General features: G+C 44.3%; 1 protein-coding gene across 3 annotated transcripts in view; it reads left to right on the top strand.

The window, feature by feature from the left end:
• Prkcq (protein kinase C theta) overlaps positions 1-7,963 on the top strand; it is a 129,172-nt gene extending 121,209 nt beyond the window's left edge. For 2 of the 3 annotated variants that reach the window (XM_036188607.1, XM_036188604.1), the window contains exons 17-18: positions 6,100-6,228; positions 6,729-7,947. In XM_036188607.1, the coding sequence (XP_036044500.1) occupies positions 6,100-6,228; positions 6,729-6,887 (288 nt within the window). In that variant the 3' untranslated portion in view covers positions 6,888-7,947. Of the gene's footprint in view, positions 1-6,099; positions 6,229-6,728 lie in introns of all 3 variants that reach the window. The other variant, XM_036188605.1, reaches the window with a different exon arrangement.
• The last annotated feature ends 10,675 nt before the right edge of the window (positions 7,964-18,638 follow it).

The raw sequence follows: 18,638 nt of genomic DNA, 5'->3' as shown, positions 1-18,638 counted from the left end.
TAATCCGACTACCTTCACAGCCTTGGGCCCCCTCTTCTGCAAAAATCCAAAGAAAATACTGTTTCTCAGAAATTCCCTCTGGGGGACTTTTCCATGATGTAAAACCAAGAAGTTCCGAGTTCTCCGGAAAGGCTGGGCTGAACGAGGCAGCGCTGTGTGGCACCCGGTAGCGCAGTGGTACCGGACTGTCCCCCTTGAACTCTCATTAGGGGCACATGTAACCCACTGAGCATGTCGGAAGAGGCTGTGTTCCATCAAGAGTTACAGCTGGGATGCTGCTGTTCAGTTGCCTAGTGACAAAATAAAAAGCAAGCACCCTTTCTCCCCCGTTTATTTATCCAGGATGTCCGGTCCTTGTGTTTGAAAATGATGGGAAAGTAATGCTCTTAAACAGAAATCCATCTCCCTTTTCGCAGAACCATTTTTCTGAGGAGGGACTTGGGAGGGAGAGGGGGATCCAGGTACAACCTGCCACAGCTGCGGGTGGCTACGAATAACTTCCTACCCGGGCTGTCAAATAAATTTAAACAAATTCCAACTATGTCCGAGCTTTTTTATGTAAGAGTGAGCTGCTTCCTATAAATAGAGAAAAGCTTTTACTGGCAAAAGCAATGCTTCCTTCATGCCCTTGGTGCATCTTTCCTGCTGCAGAGCCCTTGACCTGGGTGTCCTTAGGGGTTGCCTCACCCTCTGGACCGCCTGCCTGTTTGCTGCGGGAACAAAGATAAGGACAGAAAGAATATTGAACTTGGGGGCTGGAGACCAGATTATCTTCTCCTTTCCCATTTTGCTTTTAAAAAGACATTATTTTATTTCACAGGGGCCTAAGCCAAGCTCAGATGGCTCTTTGTTAGGATTTTCTTGGTCCAAATGTCACATGTTTGCTAAGAAAATCTAATGGAAAACTGAGCGTGGCTCACAGTTGGCCCAAGGCAGTGACTTCTAACTTAATTCCCTAAAACATTTCATTATACCAATGTCAGCTAGATCTGGGGCCATTCTTAAGACACTTAAAGCTATCTATCTCATCTTGTTTCATCAAAATATCCTTAAGAGGCAGAGGTCAGCCACATATTATGATCATGGGGGGGGGGGGGGCAAACTGCTTATTTCCTCTGTCTTAAAATTTAAAAAAAAAAAAAAAATTTAATCAGGGCTGGAGAGTTGGCCCAGCATTTAAGAGCACTTGGTGCTCTTGGAGAGAACCAGAGTTCAGCTCCCAGCATCCATGTTGGGTAGCTCACAGACTCCAGTAACTCCAGCTTAAGGAGGTCCAATGCCCTCTTCTGGCCTCCCCCAAACACTTGTACTCACATGCACACCCACACACAGACAGACAGACGGACAGACAGACAGACAAACACACACACACACTTACAAAAATAAAATGAATCTTTTTTAAAAGTCCAATGTGTTTTCCATCTGTATACTCGCTGGTTGTTGAGTCCACAGACAAAGGAATCTCACTGCAAATGTGCTGAAAACAGGAGGCTGAGAGAAGGTGAGGACAGAGGATGCGTGGTCTTTAGATAACCCGGGAAGACTTCTGTTATCTGACATTTTCTCAGCAGCTTCTTAGTACCAGGGATGGTGCTAGACTCTGTGGGTAATGGGAACGAACACAAGTGGGTGCCTGTTGCCCCGAACTTACAGTCCACAGGACAGACAGACTGAACAAACAGACAGCAGGTGAAGACTACTGTAAAATGTTGGGTGGGGTACAGCAGAGAGAATGCCTGCTCCCAGAGTGGGAGGGAACTGACCATGACGCCCCTTCTGCTGGCTGCGTTCATGGCCTTGAGGAAGTGGCAGAGCTACTCTGAGCCTCAGTTTCCTCAAACAAGTAGGACAGTAATATGGCTTCTATTCTTCTTTTAAATTTTGTTCTGTTTATTACTATTCTATGTGTGCACATGAGTGCATGTGCGCGTGCTAACGCACAGATGTGTAGATCTGAGGACAACTTGGAGAATCAGTTCTCTCCTTCTACTGCTGTTTCCAGGGATCAAGCTCACGTCATCAGGCCGCATGGGAAGTCTTTTACGTGCCGAGCCATCTCACAAGTTCTTGTTTAAATGTATTTTGAAAATTAGGGTGAAGTTGCAGCATATCACTTAAATGCAAGGACAGAGTTCTGAAGCTCTGCTGTCCAGCGTGTGAGCTGCAGGGTTGAAAGGTGCAGGGCAGATTTTCAGTGTTCTCATTCTCCCCCTAGAGAAGTGAGGGGATGGATATTCATTACCTTGATTAATCATTCCACATGAATCAGCATATCCTGCTGTATACCATAAATGTATACAGTTCGAATAATCAAACCAAATCACACAGACCTACCTGTCTGAGCCAGCTAGCACTGAGCATGACTCTGAGAGAACATTGGTCAGAATGAATAGCATAGCCAATCAGATGACCTTGAAAAAGGAGGTGAGCTCTGTTACAGTGAAGGTGGTCAAGGAAGAGAGGACGGGGCATAATTTAAAGACTAATGACTAGGAGAATGGTTGAGTTACCTCCTAGAAGATGAATTATTATTATGAAACTGAGAGGGGTAAGTAGTCCATTCAATGAAATTTGTCCTGGAAGAAAGGACGGGTGTGCTAGTACCAGAGTACAGAGTCTTGAATGTTAGTAGGAGTATGAAAACATCAGGACTCTCTGAGTCCTGGAGGTCATCTTAACTAACCTTCCATTTTACAGACAGAAGTGCTATAGTTTGGATCTGAAATAACCCCTCCAAAGGCCCACGTGACAGAGGCTTGAAAGGTAACGGCACCTTTAAGAGGTAGATTATCATGCAAGGAAGTTAGTTACTGGGGAGCTTGTGTGACCCTAGCCTCCACCCCTTCTCTTTTTTGGTTCCCTGTTGCATTGAGGTACAACACTGAGATTCATCACTAGCTTCCTGCCTGAATGTTCTGATTCATCTCAGGCCCAAAAGGCATGAAGCCAACTGACCACAGGGTGAAACTTCTGAAACCATGTGCCAACATAAAACTTTCCTATTTTTAAAATTGAGTATCTTGGGTATTTTGTTACAGTAATGGAAAAATGGCTAAATAGGAAATAAAGATTCAGAAAACTTACTCAAGGCTACTAGAGCCCTAAGCAGACAAATAGATTATTCACTCATTCCGTGATGCAAATGTATTCGCTTTCTTACATGACAGCCTTGGGTTACTTCCACTGCATAATACTTTTATAAAATACTCTAGGTACTCAGGATCTCAGTAAGAGTCCTCCATGGCCACCAGATGGTGATGCTGAGAGCAGCATCAGGACCATACTGAGGCCTTACCAGTGGATGTGCAGTGGTTACATAAACTTTATACTTGGCACTTGTTTTTAAGACAGGATCTCAAGTATCTCAGTCTGGCATCAAACTCACTCTATAGCCAAGGCTAGCCCTTTGCTCCTGATCCTTCTGCCTCTACTTCACAGGTATTGGGACTGCAGGTGTGTGCCACCATGCCTGACTGCACTTGGAACTTTAAGAAAGACTCCTTTCCGGGTGGTGGTGGTGGTGGTGGTGTACACCTTTAATCCCAGCACTCAGGAGGTAGAGGCAGGTGGATATCTGTGAGTTCGAGGCCAGCCTGGACTACAGAGTAAGTTCCAGGAAAGGCACAAAGCTACACAGAGAAATCCTGCCTCGAAAAACCAAAACAAACAAACAAAAACCTCCTTATTTAATTAGTTCATTGATCAATCAATAAGAAAAGAATCCAGTTTTCTTTTGCAGTTTTCTACAGCATGCTTTTGTGATTTGGGGAGAGCCAAGGCTCTGAAGGTTTTCAAGTTATGAGATAACATCATCAGAAGAGGTTTTCTGGCCAGGCAGTGGTGGTACACGCCTTTAATCCCAGCACTAGGGAGGCAGAGCTAGGTGGATTTCTGTGAGGCCAGCCTGAGCTACAGAGCTAGATCCAGGACAGGCACCAAAACTACACAGAGAAACCTTGTCTCAAAAAACAAAAGAAAGAAAGAGAGAGAAAGAGGAAGGGAGGGAGGAGGGAGGGAGAGAGAGGAGGGAGAGAGAGAGAGAGAAATGGGGCTGAAACCCTTGGGGGAGACACTTGGAAAAATCCCTGCATTTTGCCACCTTTTCTATCTCAAAAGGCCATAGTCTCCTAAAATACCTGAGCTGTGACTTTATAGGCAGACAACTTGCTGGTGCAGAAATAAGAAGTAACTGCATGAGACACCAGAGAACCCGTTACTTTCTATGTCAATGTTTAGCCTCTCCTGCTCCATAACCCTGGACAGGTTAAAGTGTAAAATGCTTCTGGGTTGCTCTGCAGTCTTTCTGACATCCATTGTGACTGTTAGGTGAAGTGAGGGTGCTGGCGAGGGTAAAGTACATGACACTGGCTGAAAGGCTGGAGAGGTGAGCATGGTGTTAAGTGGTATCGCCAGCAGGTCTGTGCGGAGTGGGTGATGACTGTACCCGGGGCCTTGCAGAGACCTCAGTTGACTGTTAAGGACTAGCTGACATGACACACAAGCTCTACAATGCTGGACTCCTAAGATAAGGCATCTTCATAAGAAATGTCACACTTGGATGGGCAGTTAAGTTGGACAAATAAGTTAATCACTCATTCTGTCCTGCTGAAGGTTCTCCCCCGCCCCCAATGCCCTTTAGGGTTTTTTTCAAACAGCACGACACCTCATTGTAAAGCCCAAGCTAATATCATCCAGACTGGCCTCAAACTCATGATCCTCCTTCCCTGGCCTCTTGAGTGATAGGTTTCCAGACACACACAACTGTGCCTGGCTTATGTTGTTGGGAATTACAGACCAGAAGTTACAGTGCACAAATATGGGGAGGTTGCAATATGTGGGTATGTGTTTATGCACACATACATATATGCTTAGCCATATGCATAGGCATGCATGTGTGTGCATGCATGCTTAGGTCCACCTACATGTGATTATATGCATGTTTGCATGCCTTTCTATGTAAAGGTATATATGTATATATACATGTGTATCTTTGTATATGTGTATATCACTGTTTTATTTAATCCTAATGTGAGACAAATACTTGGAATATATTCCAGTTTATTTTCTGTTGCTCTGATAAACACTATGACTAAAAGCAACTTGAGGAGGAAAAAGTTAATTTCAAGCCGGGTGGTGGTGGCACATGCCTTTAATCCCAGCACTCGGGAGGCAGAGCCAGGTGGATCTCTGTGAGTTCAAGGCCAGCCTGGGCTACCAAGTGAGCTCCAGGAAAAGGCGCAAAGCTACACAGAGAAACCCTGTCTCGAAAAACAAAAAACAAACAAACAAACAAACAAACAAACAAGCAAAAAGTTAATTTCAGCTTAAAGGTTACAGTCCGTTACAGAGGGAAATCGGGGCAGGGACTCACATAAGAATTGAAGCAGGGGCTGGAGAGATGGCTCAGTGGTTAAGAGCACTAGCTGTTCTTCCAGAAGTCCTGAGTTCAATTCCCAGCAACCACATGGTGGCTCACAACCATCCGTAATGAGATCTGGCACCCTCTTCTAGCACACAGGCAGAACACTGTATACATAATAAATAAATAAATCTTTAAAAAAAAAAAAAAAGAATTGAAGCAGAAGCCATGGAGGAATGCTGCTTAGTGGATTGCTCCCTGACTCATGCTTAACTACCTTTCTTATATGGCCCAGGACTGTTTGCCCAAGGATGGCAATTAATCTCTCACAGACACAGACATGGGCCAGTGTGACAGAGGCAATGGTCCCTTAGGTTTTCTTTTCTAGGGAGACTCTAGGTTGTGTCCAGTTGGCAATTAAAAGTGACCAGCACAGCATACATCAAAGGTCATGAAACTAACTCAGAGACCATGCCTTGTCAGAGACCACTTAAGTAACCCAAAGCAAAGCTGACATCATGCCAGGCTTGTATAAGTCACAGTACACCCTGCCTGGGGCAAAGAGTAAGGGGGTCGAAGCCCAGACTATGGAGGGAGTGTGTCAGGTTAGTGTGAGCCTGTTCCATCTCCACAGCGGTCAGTAAAAAAAAAGCCAGTTGCTCACACCCGAGTGAGTGCACACCCACCTGACCTAATGCCTCACCGAGGAAGTGAACTACCCCTTCTCTGCTCCCTTGCAGCTTTTTGTGAGAGAACCTGAAAAGAGGCTGGGGGTTCGAGGAGACATCCGCCAGCATCCTTTGTTCCGAGAGATCAACTGGGAAGAACTTGAGAGGAAAGAGATTGACCCACCCTTCAGGCCAAAAGTGGTAAGGACTCCCCATCTGGGCAGTCTCCTTCGCTCACAGGCTGTCATCCTGTGAACAGCAGTTCCTGAAACCTGGCCTGACCCCCACTCTCGGGAGGAACATGCTTCTTTAATCCACACCATTTGGCTAGAGGAGAGGTCAGAGGGGGTGTTCCTGTTGCTTGCCAGGTGTAAACTGCCATCAAAATTCACCTATAGGGAGAAGAAATTGCAGAACATTCTCAAGTTGAACCAACATGTGAGAGGGACTTTCAGAAGATGGGGTTTTGCATGCAGCACTTATATTCTTAATGGTCACAGTATGGGTGACGGAAACCTGTACAATGTAATTCTTAAATGTGAAATTAATTATTCTAATAAAAGACATCATGAGTCAGGATTGGGACCCGCTGGGTTGTGCACACACTATAGCCTACATAAGCAAAGTTAAGATAATAAACTTGGTGGCTAATTTTCTCCCCCCCCCCCTTTTTTTTCTCTCCTCCTTAAACTGTGACCAAGAAATCACCACACGACTGTAGCAATTTCGACAAGGAATTCCTAAGTGAGAAACCCCGGCTGTCATTCGCCGACAGAGCACTCATCAACAGCATGGACCAGAACATGTTCAGAAACTTTTCCTTCATTAACCCAGGGATGCAGACTTTCATTTGCTCCTGAACCTCACCCCTCCCCCGACCAGAAGGGATTTGCCTTCTCTCTGGGAACTGGTTTGAGTATCGCTTCTGGGGGTCTCTTTTTCAAGTTGGAAAAGAAAAGAAACACTCAACAGCAAAGGTGGGGAGACCTTTGATCTCCTCACATGACCTGTTACCTGTAGCAGAAACCATGTCTACTTCACTAATGACATCACCCCATTATATCACCCGGCATCTTTCACAGCAGCCCTTGAAGTTAGACCATTATTAACTCTAGTCATTGACTTGAAAGATGATGGTTCCTGATACTGTGAAGGATTCGAACCGTAATTCTGCTCTTGCCCTAGATAGCAGCGGCTGGTTGGTGGTGAGCCAAGGTGCAGATGGAACACATTTCTCAAGACTGGAGCAGCAGATTGCCTCTTATAGAAATGGATCTCAGTCAACCATGGAAAAGGAGCCACTAATCCACATTGTTCTGTGCATGTCTGTGGCAATGTAAATGGTAGAAGGGAAGGAAAGGGGAAGCCCTGAGTGGGTTTTGATGGGATTCTCTCCAATAAACATAGCTTGGAACTTGAGATTTACAAATCTGTTCATTCTGGCTAGCCCTGACCTTCATGAAACAGAGGAAAGTAAGTGGCAACGAGCCGGGCTCAGGTCGCCAACAGGGAAGGGTATGTTGCCTGTGTGCAGCATCATGTTCACACAGACGTCAACATAGCCAACAAGGATGGGAGAGTTTGCCGCTGCCCATTGAGCGTTGCCTTCCCCAGTTCTCAGCTGATCTCTTGATCAGCATAGCCATTCATTACCATCTCCCCATCAGACAAGAAATGAAGTGCATGATCCTTCTGAGATAAAGAAAACCGATCCCTTCTCATGCTCTTCCTGGTGATTTGATGACGAATAAGTCCCTCTTTAGGTGTCCTGCAAGACAAATGACCCATGCATGCTATTTGCAGCAGTCAGTCCTGTTGGATTAGAGTGCTAACTGTACACTTAAAATATCTGCTGTTTGTATATTCTGATGAGATGTGACAGTAACAAAAAGGTGGATATGTAAAATGGAATAAAAGAAGAAGAAAGAAAGATGCCTCTTAATAGTCTGATTCTCTACTATTTCCCTCAAAGACATACTTCCATCATGGTGATCATCACAATGTCACCATGTTTTAAAACTGAGGAATTGGGCTGGAGAGATGGCTCAAAGGTTAAGAGCACTGACTGCTCTTCCAGAGGTCCTGAGTTCAACTCTCAGCAACCACATGGTGGCTCACAACCATCTGTAATGAGATCTGGTGCCCTCTTCTGACATGCAGGCAGAACACTGTATACATGATAAATAAATAAATCTTTAAAAAAAAAAACTGAGGAATTAAGAAAAAGAGATGTTCAGAAGCGTGAGCCATTCAGGTAAATAAATCATCATTGCTACTATGTCACTCTCTCCTCTCCCGGAAAGAGTTCTTGATGGAGGGGTCTGCACAGACTGCCTTCACACCGTGCCTGGCCTCACTTCCTCCAGTGGCAATTTCTTCTGACCCTGGTTGAATGTTCTTCCTCAGTCACCTTCCTGCAGCATTTTATACAGGAACAATGCTCCTGTCCAGCCTACCTTCTAGAATTTTCTGATGACATTTTCCTGCATCCTCTCTTGCTTGACCCTCTGTTGACTTCTTGTCCTTCCTCACTACATTCCTCAGAAAGCCCCTCCCCGCCCTCACCTTTACTGCCCCTGGTATTATCCTTCTACTCCTGGCATGTAAGTGCCACTCCATGCAATCAGTCACAAATCTAACATCCCCAGCTGTAGCCCCTTTGCCATCGGACTGCACTAACCCAACATGCCCAGAGTGCACCCATTCCATGGTTAGGATCTAGTTCTGTCTTGTACTTCCTGGTTCTACTAATGGCCCCCCCACCACAGCCTCCATTACCTGGGCCCAGAACCAGAATTATCATTAACAATCCCTTCTCTCCTTCTAACTTCCTTGATTTTGATTTTGGTAACAAATCCTATGATTATGATCCTTTGCATAGTGTGATGGTTAGCGCTGTCGGTTTGATGGGTTTAGAATCACCTAGGGAACAAACCTCCATGCACCTCTGAGAGATTCTGTAGTTCAGATAAGCCTGTGACATTTTCTTGATTTGGTTAATTGAGGTGGGAAGACACACAGCATTTGCTAAGTTGGGGTCTTGGACTCTATGAAAAGGAAAGAAATCAGAAACAAGCATCTGCTTTCTTTTCCCAAAGACATCTGGTTTCTTTCTTTGACATCGTGTGGCAAACACATATGTTGAAAATGTTCTATGTAATGTTCCCTGACTAAAGCCCCCATCGACCCACTGGCTTAGTTCCTGGACTCCCTCTTTACCTCGAGCCCAGATGCAACACCCGAGTTTCTCAGCATAGTGCAGACACATGAATTGGTTCTCACCTCTGTGTGCCCCCGCCCAGACTATTTTATTTGCCTCCAATGTCTCATTCCCACTTATCCAAACCTCCTAGTCTCTCAGATGCAGACTGACCCACCATGTTGCATCCCCTGCCTTAGCTAGTTCGCCCCAAGCTCTCTAGGCTCCCCTATCACCAGCTGCTTCCTTTGGTACCTTCATCATTTTTCTGGTGAGCTATAAACCCCAGTGGGAAAGATCTTTGCCCAATTTGTCTTTGTATGTTCCATAGCTCCTTTTCTCATCAGTGCTGGAAGAGCTGTTAGGTGAAGGAATAAATAAACAAATATGTTTTATGGATCTTCTGTATATCTGTGTCACGTTTCCCCTTACCTGTTCATCCAAGGATGGGCATCTAGGCTGACTCCAAACTTGACTCCTGTGAATACTGCCACAGTGAAGGTGAGCATTCAAATAGCTCTACTGTACAGTAACATTTGATTATATTATAGCCTCTCACTTCCTACAGGACAAAAGTCCCAATTCCAAAGCAAGCAGTGACTCCCATGCTTGGGACCCGCCTTCCCTTTCTGGCTTCATTTCCCACCCTTTGTCCACTCCCTAATTTTTGAAAACTGGAGTTTTCGTCTTTTCAGCAACTTAGTTTTTGTTTTGATTTGTTTGTAGGGCTGAGGTTTGGACCCAAGACCTTACACATGCTAAGTGCTTCAGTGAGGGTTGCTATTGCTGTAATGAAACACCATGACCAAAGCAACTTGGGGAGGAAATGGTTTATTTGGCTTATACTTCCACATCACAGTTTATCATCGAAGGAAATCAGGACAGGAACTCAAACAGGGCAGGATCCTGGAGGCAGGAGCTGATGCAGAGGACATGGAGGGGTGCTGCTCACTGGCTTGCTCCATGTGACTTGCTCAGTGTGCTTTCCTGTTGAACTTTAGACCACCAACCTAGGGACCACAATGGACTGGATCCTCCTACAGCAATCACTAATTAAGAAAATGCCCTACACCATGGTGACATCTGGCCCAAGCTGCCACCAAGGACCATGCCTGGGTCCCTGGTCCTGCTGCAGATGGGGTCTGTGATGATGTCCATGGTCCATGTTAGCACAGGGAGTTATTAGAACCAGATGAGCCAGCCTCTCCCTTCACTGGCCCTGGGATAGCTGGCCCTGCCCCTTGCTGGATACTGCAGCAAGAGAGCTGGACCCACCCCTTAAGGGAGAGCTGGCCCCTACACTAGGGAAAGATGGTCCCAGCCCTCACCACAGGCATGCACCTCACCTGGGCAACACACTAGAACTGACCCTGTTGTTAGGGGCACAGGTGACCCCCCCCACCGTCATGCAGTCCCATGGGTGAGGGAACGATGCCCTCCCCCCATTCCCCTTGCTACCTGTGGCAGGTGAGAAAGCTGGCCCTGGGGTCATAAAAATGGGAGAACTAGCCCTGCCCCTTACCAGCTGCAGCACACAGGAGAGTGGGCCCTGCACCCTGCCTGGGCAGTACACTAGAGCTGACCCTGTTATTGGGAACACAGGTGAGGCAGCCCTGAAGGCATGAGGGCAGGAGAGCTGACCCTGCCTCCTCATATGTCCCCTACAGCAATGGAGGGAGAGGGCCCTGCACCTTGCCTGGGCATGACAACAGAGCTGCCCCTAGTAGTATGAGTGTGGATGAGCCAGTTATGAGGACCTGAGTGCAGAATCAGCTCTGGCCCTTGCTGCAGGCTACACTGGGTGAGCTAGCCAAGGCAATGCTGGAGAGCTTGTCCAGGTAGTGATGATGAGAGAATGCTGGCGGGCTGACCAATCCAGCTACCACCCAGGCCCAGGCCCAGGGTTATGAGTTAGCCCACCCCAACATCCACCTCATCTATAACTGTTGGAGCATGTGAGGGGCCGGATCTGCAGATCCAAAATAGCGGGATCTCCATGACACAGGCCGACAACAGGATATGCAAGAGGAGCCCCAGTCAGAGTCCATTATCAGTGGTGTAGCAGAAGCCAGAGGCCTCACTGGAGCCAGACCAATGACTCCAATGACTCCTGGCAATGAACACTTGCAAGTAAAGATGAATAGACTAAAGGGTAAACTGTGTGACTCAATGGGCCATACTAAAGCTTTCACGACAAAATTCTTCTTCCTTTTTTTGTTTGTTTTTGGTTTGCTTTGCTTTGTTTGTTATGTTTGGTCTTTGGTTTTTCTTTCAAATTTTGTTTTGTTTTGGGGGGGAACATTGCAAGGGCAGAGGGAGGATTCAAGGGGACAGGGAGATAAGTGGGATCGGGATGCATGATGTAAAATTCACAAAGAATCAATAAAAGTTAAAAATAATTTTAAAAAGAAAGGAAAGAATGAAGAAAGGGGGGAGAGAGAGAGAGAGAGAGAGAGAGAGAGAGCCCTACAGGCTTAACTACAGCCAAATATTTTAGAGACACTTTCTCACATGATTCTCCCTTCTTTCCAATGACTCTAGCTTGAGTCAAGTTGACATAAAACTAGCCAGAACACTAACAGAACACTTCCCCACAAAGCTACATTTCCCTGCCCTACTTTACTATTAAACATGCAGTTCAGTATGCCTTGAATGACTTTGCTACTTTAAACCCAGCCAATTCTTAGTCAGGGTTCTAAGAACTGGTTCAAAGAGTTCACAGTGTAGAGTCAGATATACAGCTCAAGGAAAGAAGTGTCATTGGGAAAGCTATGTGGAAGGACATCTAATTTGTCCAGGAAATGCATTCCCCACAAGGCATAATAACCACAGCAACTCTTTTTTTGTTTGTTTTTGTTTTTGTTTTTCGAGACAGGGTTTCTCTCTGTAGCTTTGTGCCTTTTCCTGGAACTCACTCTGTAGCCCAGGCTGGCCTCAAACTCACAGAAATCCGTCTGGCTCTGCCTCCCAAGTGCTGGGATTAAAGGCATGTGCCACCACCACCCAGCTCACAGCAACTCTTATAAAGGAAAATGTTGTTTAGCTTTCTATGACCCCACATCAGAATGCCAAAATGTTGTTGTTTATTTGTTGTTTGGGGGTGGGGACTTGCCACCAACTCCCAAATAAATCATACATGGAGGCTTATTCTTAATTATAAATGCCCTGCCTTAGCTTGTCTTGATTCTAGCCAGTTTTTCTTAACTAATTATGTCATCTGGGTTTTTGTCTTTCTCTTACTTCTATAATTCTTACTTCCACTCTTATTCCATGGCTGGCTGTGTAGCTGGGTGGCTAGCCCCTAGCATCGTCCTCCTTCTCTCACTCCTTGATCTCTCCTCTCCTCCCAGATTTCTCCTTCTATTTATTCTCTATGCCTGCCAGCCCTGCCTATCCTTTCTCCTGCCTTGCTATTGGCTATTCAGCTCTTTATTAGACCAATCAGGTATTTTAGACAGGCAAAGTAACACAACTTCACAGAGTTAAACAAATGCAACATAAAGGAATGCAACACATCATTGCATCATTAAACAAATGTTCCACAGCGTAAACAAATGTAGCACACCTTCAACTAGAATTCGACAACAGAAAAACATTTAATTGATGGCTCACAGTTTCAGAGGTTTAGTCCATTATCATCATGTTGGGACATGGCATCATGCCGGCAGACATGGTGCTAAAGAAGTAGCTGAGAGTCCTACGTCTAGATCTGTAGTCAGCAAGAAGAGAGAGCCACTGGGCCTGGCTTGGGTTTTTGAAAACCTCAAAGTCTACCCCCAGTGACACACTGCCTCCAACAAGGCCACACCTCCTAATCCTTTCAATCAAATAGTACCACTCAACAGTGACCAAACATTCAAATATATGAGCCTATGAGGGCCATTCTTATTCAAACCACCACAAACTCTCAATCCAAATTCGCCTTGTGGGGAATGCATTTCCTGGACAAAATTAGATGCCCTTCCACATAGCTTTCCCAATGACACTTTTCCCAGAACTGTATATCTGTCTCTACACTGTAAACTCTTTGAGGACAAAGACAGAGCCTCTTCTGTACCCTTTGCCCCTACATGCTTAACACATCTTGGGTGGTCATCAGTGATGGCAAGCATACATACTAAACACTAAGTAGAAGTATCAGGAGATGTTATTTCTCTTTCTTTTCTCCAGAAGATGAATTATCAATTAACAACCAATAGTGGCATAAACATAAGAGGACCAATTTAACTAGAACACCCATATGATGAAAAATCCCCCTTTAAATTTAAAATCCTCTCACCCCAGATAGAATGGTGAGAGGGAGGAAAAGGAAGAAGAGGAGGAGGAAGGAAGGAAAGAAGGAGAGGAGAGGAAGAAAAAAATGCTAGAAAGGATGCAGGGAAAAGGAACTTTATACATTGCTATCAGGAATGAAAATCAGTCCAGCAATGATGGAAAAATATCATAGTGATTCCTCAAAAACTAAAATTAGAATGACCCAGGCACAGTATTCTTAGGTCTATACCACACAAAATTAATATCTGCAGAGATACTTGAGCATGCGTGTTCCTCATGGTGCTCATCACAGTAGAGCTGAATCACATCATTTGTGGAGAAATACATGGGGCTTGAGGTAGTCTGTTAAGCAGGATAGGTCAGAGGTAGAAAAACAGGTATACCATAAGCTTAAAAACCCTACTAAGACTTTTTAAAAAGCAACTTGAAAGCAGGAACAGGACCTAACCAGGGGCCAGAAAGGAAACCAGAGTCAGGGAGGGTTAAGGTAGGAGAAGGAAGCTGGGAACTGAACGCACTCAAAACATACTACTTGCATGTCTAGACTGCAACAGTGAGCCTACTGCTATGTACAACTAGTGTGCATTAATAATTACAATAAAGACAATATTCTCTTTCAACCATTTGCTTTGATCTTTTTGCCTGTCAACCTTTTTTCCAGGGGCTTATGGCTAGTGCTCTCTCCATTGAGTCTCCTGAGCTCATCATAGTCTTTGATGGAGATGACCCCTAGAAGAAGAAAACACAAGTCGTGAATTCAGGATTCAGGAAAGTTGTCTTTTATTTTATTATTTCTTTCCGAATGAAGAAAGGCCCACTGACTTGATTAAAGATGTCAGTCAACATGGTGAAATATTAACCAAGTCAAAATCTCTGTTCTGAGATTTGTAACATACTGGAAATGCCAATAGACTCCATGAATCCAAAGCTTCGTTCACTCGTGGGAGCAATTAGCCTTCATGAAGGCAATAGAGCAGCCTTGGCAATTGGCTCATTATTCATCACTTCAGGGGAAATTGATTGTAACAGGAATAAAGATGAAGTGGCCTGAGAGTAGATAACACTAAGGAAACTATAAAGCAGCAAAGGGCAGCAATCATTGGGCAACGTCTACAGAAAGTCAGATCCAGAAAATTCAATAGACTTATTTTCCTTTAATGTAAACATAAGCATGAAGAGATTAGAAAATGGTCAGTTTGCTTCCAAACAATTAAAAGAACAAGTAGAACACAGAAGAAATATGTAAAAGCAATCACAAACAGGCCCACTTTTAAACATGTCATTAATCAGTATGTCAATACATTAAATCTCTTTAATAAAAGACATTCTCCCACTGACATTTTTAATTTTGTGCTATTTAGCAGCAGACACAAATTAGGTGACAAGAACTTTTGACAATAAATGGCTAAGAAAAGATATTGCAGTTGAATGTGGTCGGAAAGAAAGATAAAGGAAACGAGGAAAGGGAGAAGATGAGAAGAAGCACAATTATCAAAGAAAAACCAGAGCCTGACAGTAAGGTGGTCAGGAATCCATAAAGGACGGGAGATCATGGGCTAAGTCTGGACTCAACTGCAAACAGAGATGAGTTGGAACTGAGTGATGCTGAAGGGTGAGGGGAGAACCCAAAGTCAAGGTGACAAAACCTCTCCTGAGGGATGGGGAGAAATGAGGGCTTTGATCATATATCAACAGTGGCAGATTCTAGCTAAACCAACCTGATATGTTCCTGGCAAAAATCATACACTACAAACATGAACACAGAAATCCAAATATTGTGAACTAGCTGGGAAGAGAATCCAGAGACCAAACTCCTGACAAGAGTTTGGCCAAGGGGAGAGTCTTCATTAAGACACAGGGAAGAAATGAAAAGAAAAATCTCAGTTTTAGTAATATTAATACCAGGCAGAATGTAGTTTTAAAAAATCTGATTTTAATAAAAAATATCCAGAATACATGAAAATGTAGAGATTTTTGAAAGTATAATAAATAAAACCAGATAAGAATGCAAAACAGATAAGTATATTGTTTGTACCTGTTTCTCAAAACCCCCAGGGACCACCAAGAAGCCGGTTTCTGATGCAAGCACATAAGGATCCTTTTATTCAGGTTCAACCTGGGCCGCCGCATGGCAGATGGAAGGAAATGTGGTGGCCAAGAGGCCAGGTATAGAGAGTTTTTATAGGGAAAAACCGCAAGCCAGGAATTGGCAACTTAGAAGGGATATGGGGCAAGGTGATTTTTGAAACTAGACTTTTGTCGAGAAACCACATTTGAAACCATTGGGTTAGACTTTTGGAGGAGAACCACAGCCCACTGAACAGGATTGTCTGGACTGCTCAGCAGGATTATCTAGACATCTTTAAGGGCCATAAACTGCAGACAGGATATCTATAGGAGGGTACACCCCTGTATCTGTTAGAGCTGTCATGGCACATTCCTGAGGTCCTTCCTGGAACTGAGTACAGTAGGTGGTCTGAGATGGTGGCCCTCTGCTAACATGGAGCCTGTAAAGTCAAGTCTAGACCTTTACAATATCATCATAGAGCAAGGCCTTGAAATACTTCCTCAGAAATCAAAATGTTAGGTAAAAAAGGATACTAGCAACTTGAAAAAAATTCAGTAAGCATAAGCTATTAGAAAATTCAAGTCAGTAAACACTAAATATATACCCTGAAGAAAAACATAGCCGATGTCACAGGATTTGATAAAGTTTAATGAGTCAAAATATGGAAAATATATCTGGTACGTGGTAAAGAGAGCAAAGTGTGGGGAACATTGTTTTTCTCAAAATCTAAACAAAACTACCAACACACCTTCAACAAGCAATAAGTTAAAAGACTTCAGTATTGACAAGACAGAGTCACAACAAGAGGGCTGGCAAGAAAACTCCATCTGGCAAACTTAAAGCTCACTTGTAAATACCTCTACATTATAGAGCAAGTAAAACACAACTCGAAAGCTGTTTATAAATGAATTAAGAATAAGGACAGCAGAGATTACTGAAATAGTTCATCTTCACTGTAATAGGATTTAAAACCACCTAGGAGACGTTGTCATGTTTGTGCGGCTGTTTCTAGAGAGGTTTAATTGAGGAGAGAAGGCACACCTGAATGTGTGACTAGGGATGTACAATCCTAAGTGAATAAAAAGAGGGTAGGGTAAGCAAGCAAAGCACCAGCGTTCATTTCTCTCTGCCTCCGGATTGCAGATGCCATGTGACCAGCTGCCTGCCCTCACTAACATTTTTGTCAACTTGACACAAGATAGGGTTATCTGGGGAGATGAACTTCAACTGAGAAAATGCATCCATCAGATTGCCTGTAGGCAAGTCTGTAGGGTATTTTCTTGTTTAATGATTGCCGTGGACTAGCCCGTCTCACTGGGAGTGATGCTGCCTGAGACAGGTGGTCCTGGATGATATAAGATGCAGGCTCAGCAGGCCACATGCTTCAGTTTCTGCCCCTGGTACCCTGACTTCCTTTGATGATGGACTGGGATATGGAAGTGTAAACTGAAATAACCCTTTCCTCCCCACTTTACCTTTGATCCTGGTGATCTATCACAGCAGTAGAAATCCTGACCAAGGCTACTCCTACCTTCTCTATGTGTTAGAGCTATTCTGGCTGGGGGTGATTTGAATGAGAACGGCCCCCATAGGCTCCTAGATTTCGATGCTTGGTCCCCAGCTGGGAGACTATTTAGGAAGGATTAGAAGATGTACCCTTGAGAGGAGACACCCCTATGTGTCGCCCCCATGTGTCATGAGAGTGGTGGGTTTTGAGGTTTCAAAAGCCTTTACCAGTCTCTCTTTCTCTCTGTCTCTCTGTCTCTCTGTCTCTCTGTCTCTGTCTCTGTCTCTCTCTCTCTCTCCCTCCCTCCCTCCCTGTCCTGCTTGTGGATCAGAGGTAAGCTCTCAGCTACTGCTCCAAGGCCATGCCTGCCTCCTGTTACCACGTTCCCCATCACAATGACCACAGACTTAACCTCTGAAATTGTAAGCAAATCCCCAATTACATGCTTTCTTTTATATCGTTTTATAGTTTATAGTTTGCCTTGGCCATGGTGTCTCTTCACAGAAACTTCATAGTAATTAAGACACTCTTCAGAAATGAGACAAATAAACCTTTACTTCCTTATATTACTATTTTAAAGTTTTGTCACAGCAACAACAAAAAAGTAATGAATAAAAGAAAAACAAACCTGGTGTTGAGAAGTGAGTTGTTGCCAGGATGACCTGACCATGTGGCTTGTGACTTTGAAACCAATTTTCAGAAGGAATGTGAAGGGTGTGGAGCTGCGGACTGGAGAAAGTCAAGAGTTTCATTGTGGTTGTGTTCCCCAAAATATTGTGCACCCTAATAAACTTATCTGGGGTCAGAGAACAGAACAGCCACTAGATACAGAGGCTAGAAAATGGTGGCACTCACACCTTTAATCCTAGCATTCCAGAGTCAGAGATCCGCCTAGATCTCTGTGAGTTCAAGGCACATTGGAAACAGCCAGGCATGGTGACTCAGGTCTTTAATCCCAGGAAGTGAGAGCAGAAAGCAGAAAGGTGTATAAGGCGTGAGGACCAGGAACTAGGCTGGTTAAGCTTCAGACTTTTGAGAAGCAGTTCAGCTGAGACCCATTCAGATAAAGACTCAGAGGCTTCCAGTCTGAGGAAACAGGATCAGCTGAGGAACTGGCAAGGTGAGGTGGCTGTGGCTTGTTCTGCTTCTTTGATCTTCCAGCATTCACCCCAATAACTGGTCTTAGGTTTGTTTTTATTAATAAAACCTTTTAAGATTTGTGCTACAACCCACAGACCAGGGAGGCTATATAGCAGGGGGGACCCTAGGATGACTGTGGCTTATAATAAGTTTGGGTTTTACTCAATTCCTGGGCAAGCCTCAATGAAACATTTCACTATTAGGATAAGAATTTATACTGTATCAAGCTGATAATAGAAAAATAAATTAATTAATTAAAAAAAAGATTCGTGCTACAGGTCATTCCAATGGGAATCTAGAAAACTAGAATCCTAACTCAAGTGCAAGCAAGAAGGGCTGGATTCTGGGTAGTCCTCTCAGAAAACACTCTCACAAACCTGTCCCAAGGTGTATCGCCAAGGCTACTCTAAATCTTCAAGTTC

This window comes from Onychomys torridus, chromosome 5 (genome assembly GCF_903995425.1).
Source record: "Onychomys torridus chromosome 5, mOncTor1.1, whole genome shotgun sequence".
NCBI classification, from domain to species: domain Eukaryota; kingdom Metazoa; phylum Chordata; class Mammalia; order Rodentia; family Cricetidae; genus Onychomys; species Onychomys torridus.
The sequence above is the reverse complement of the archived record's forward strand: the minus strand, read 5'-3'. Positions and strand labels throughout refer to the sequence as shown.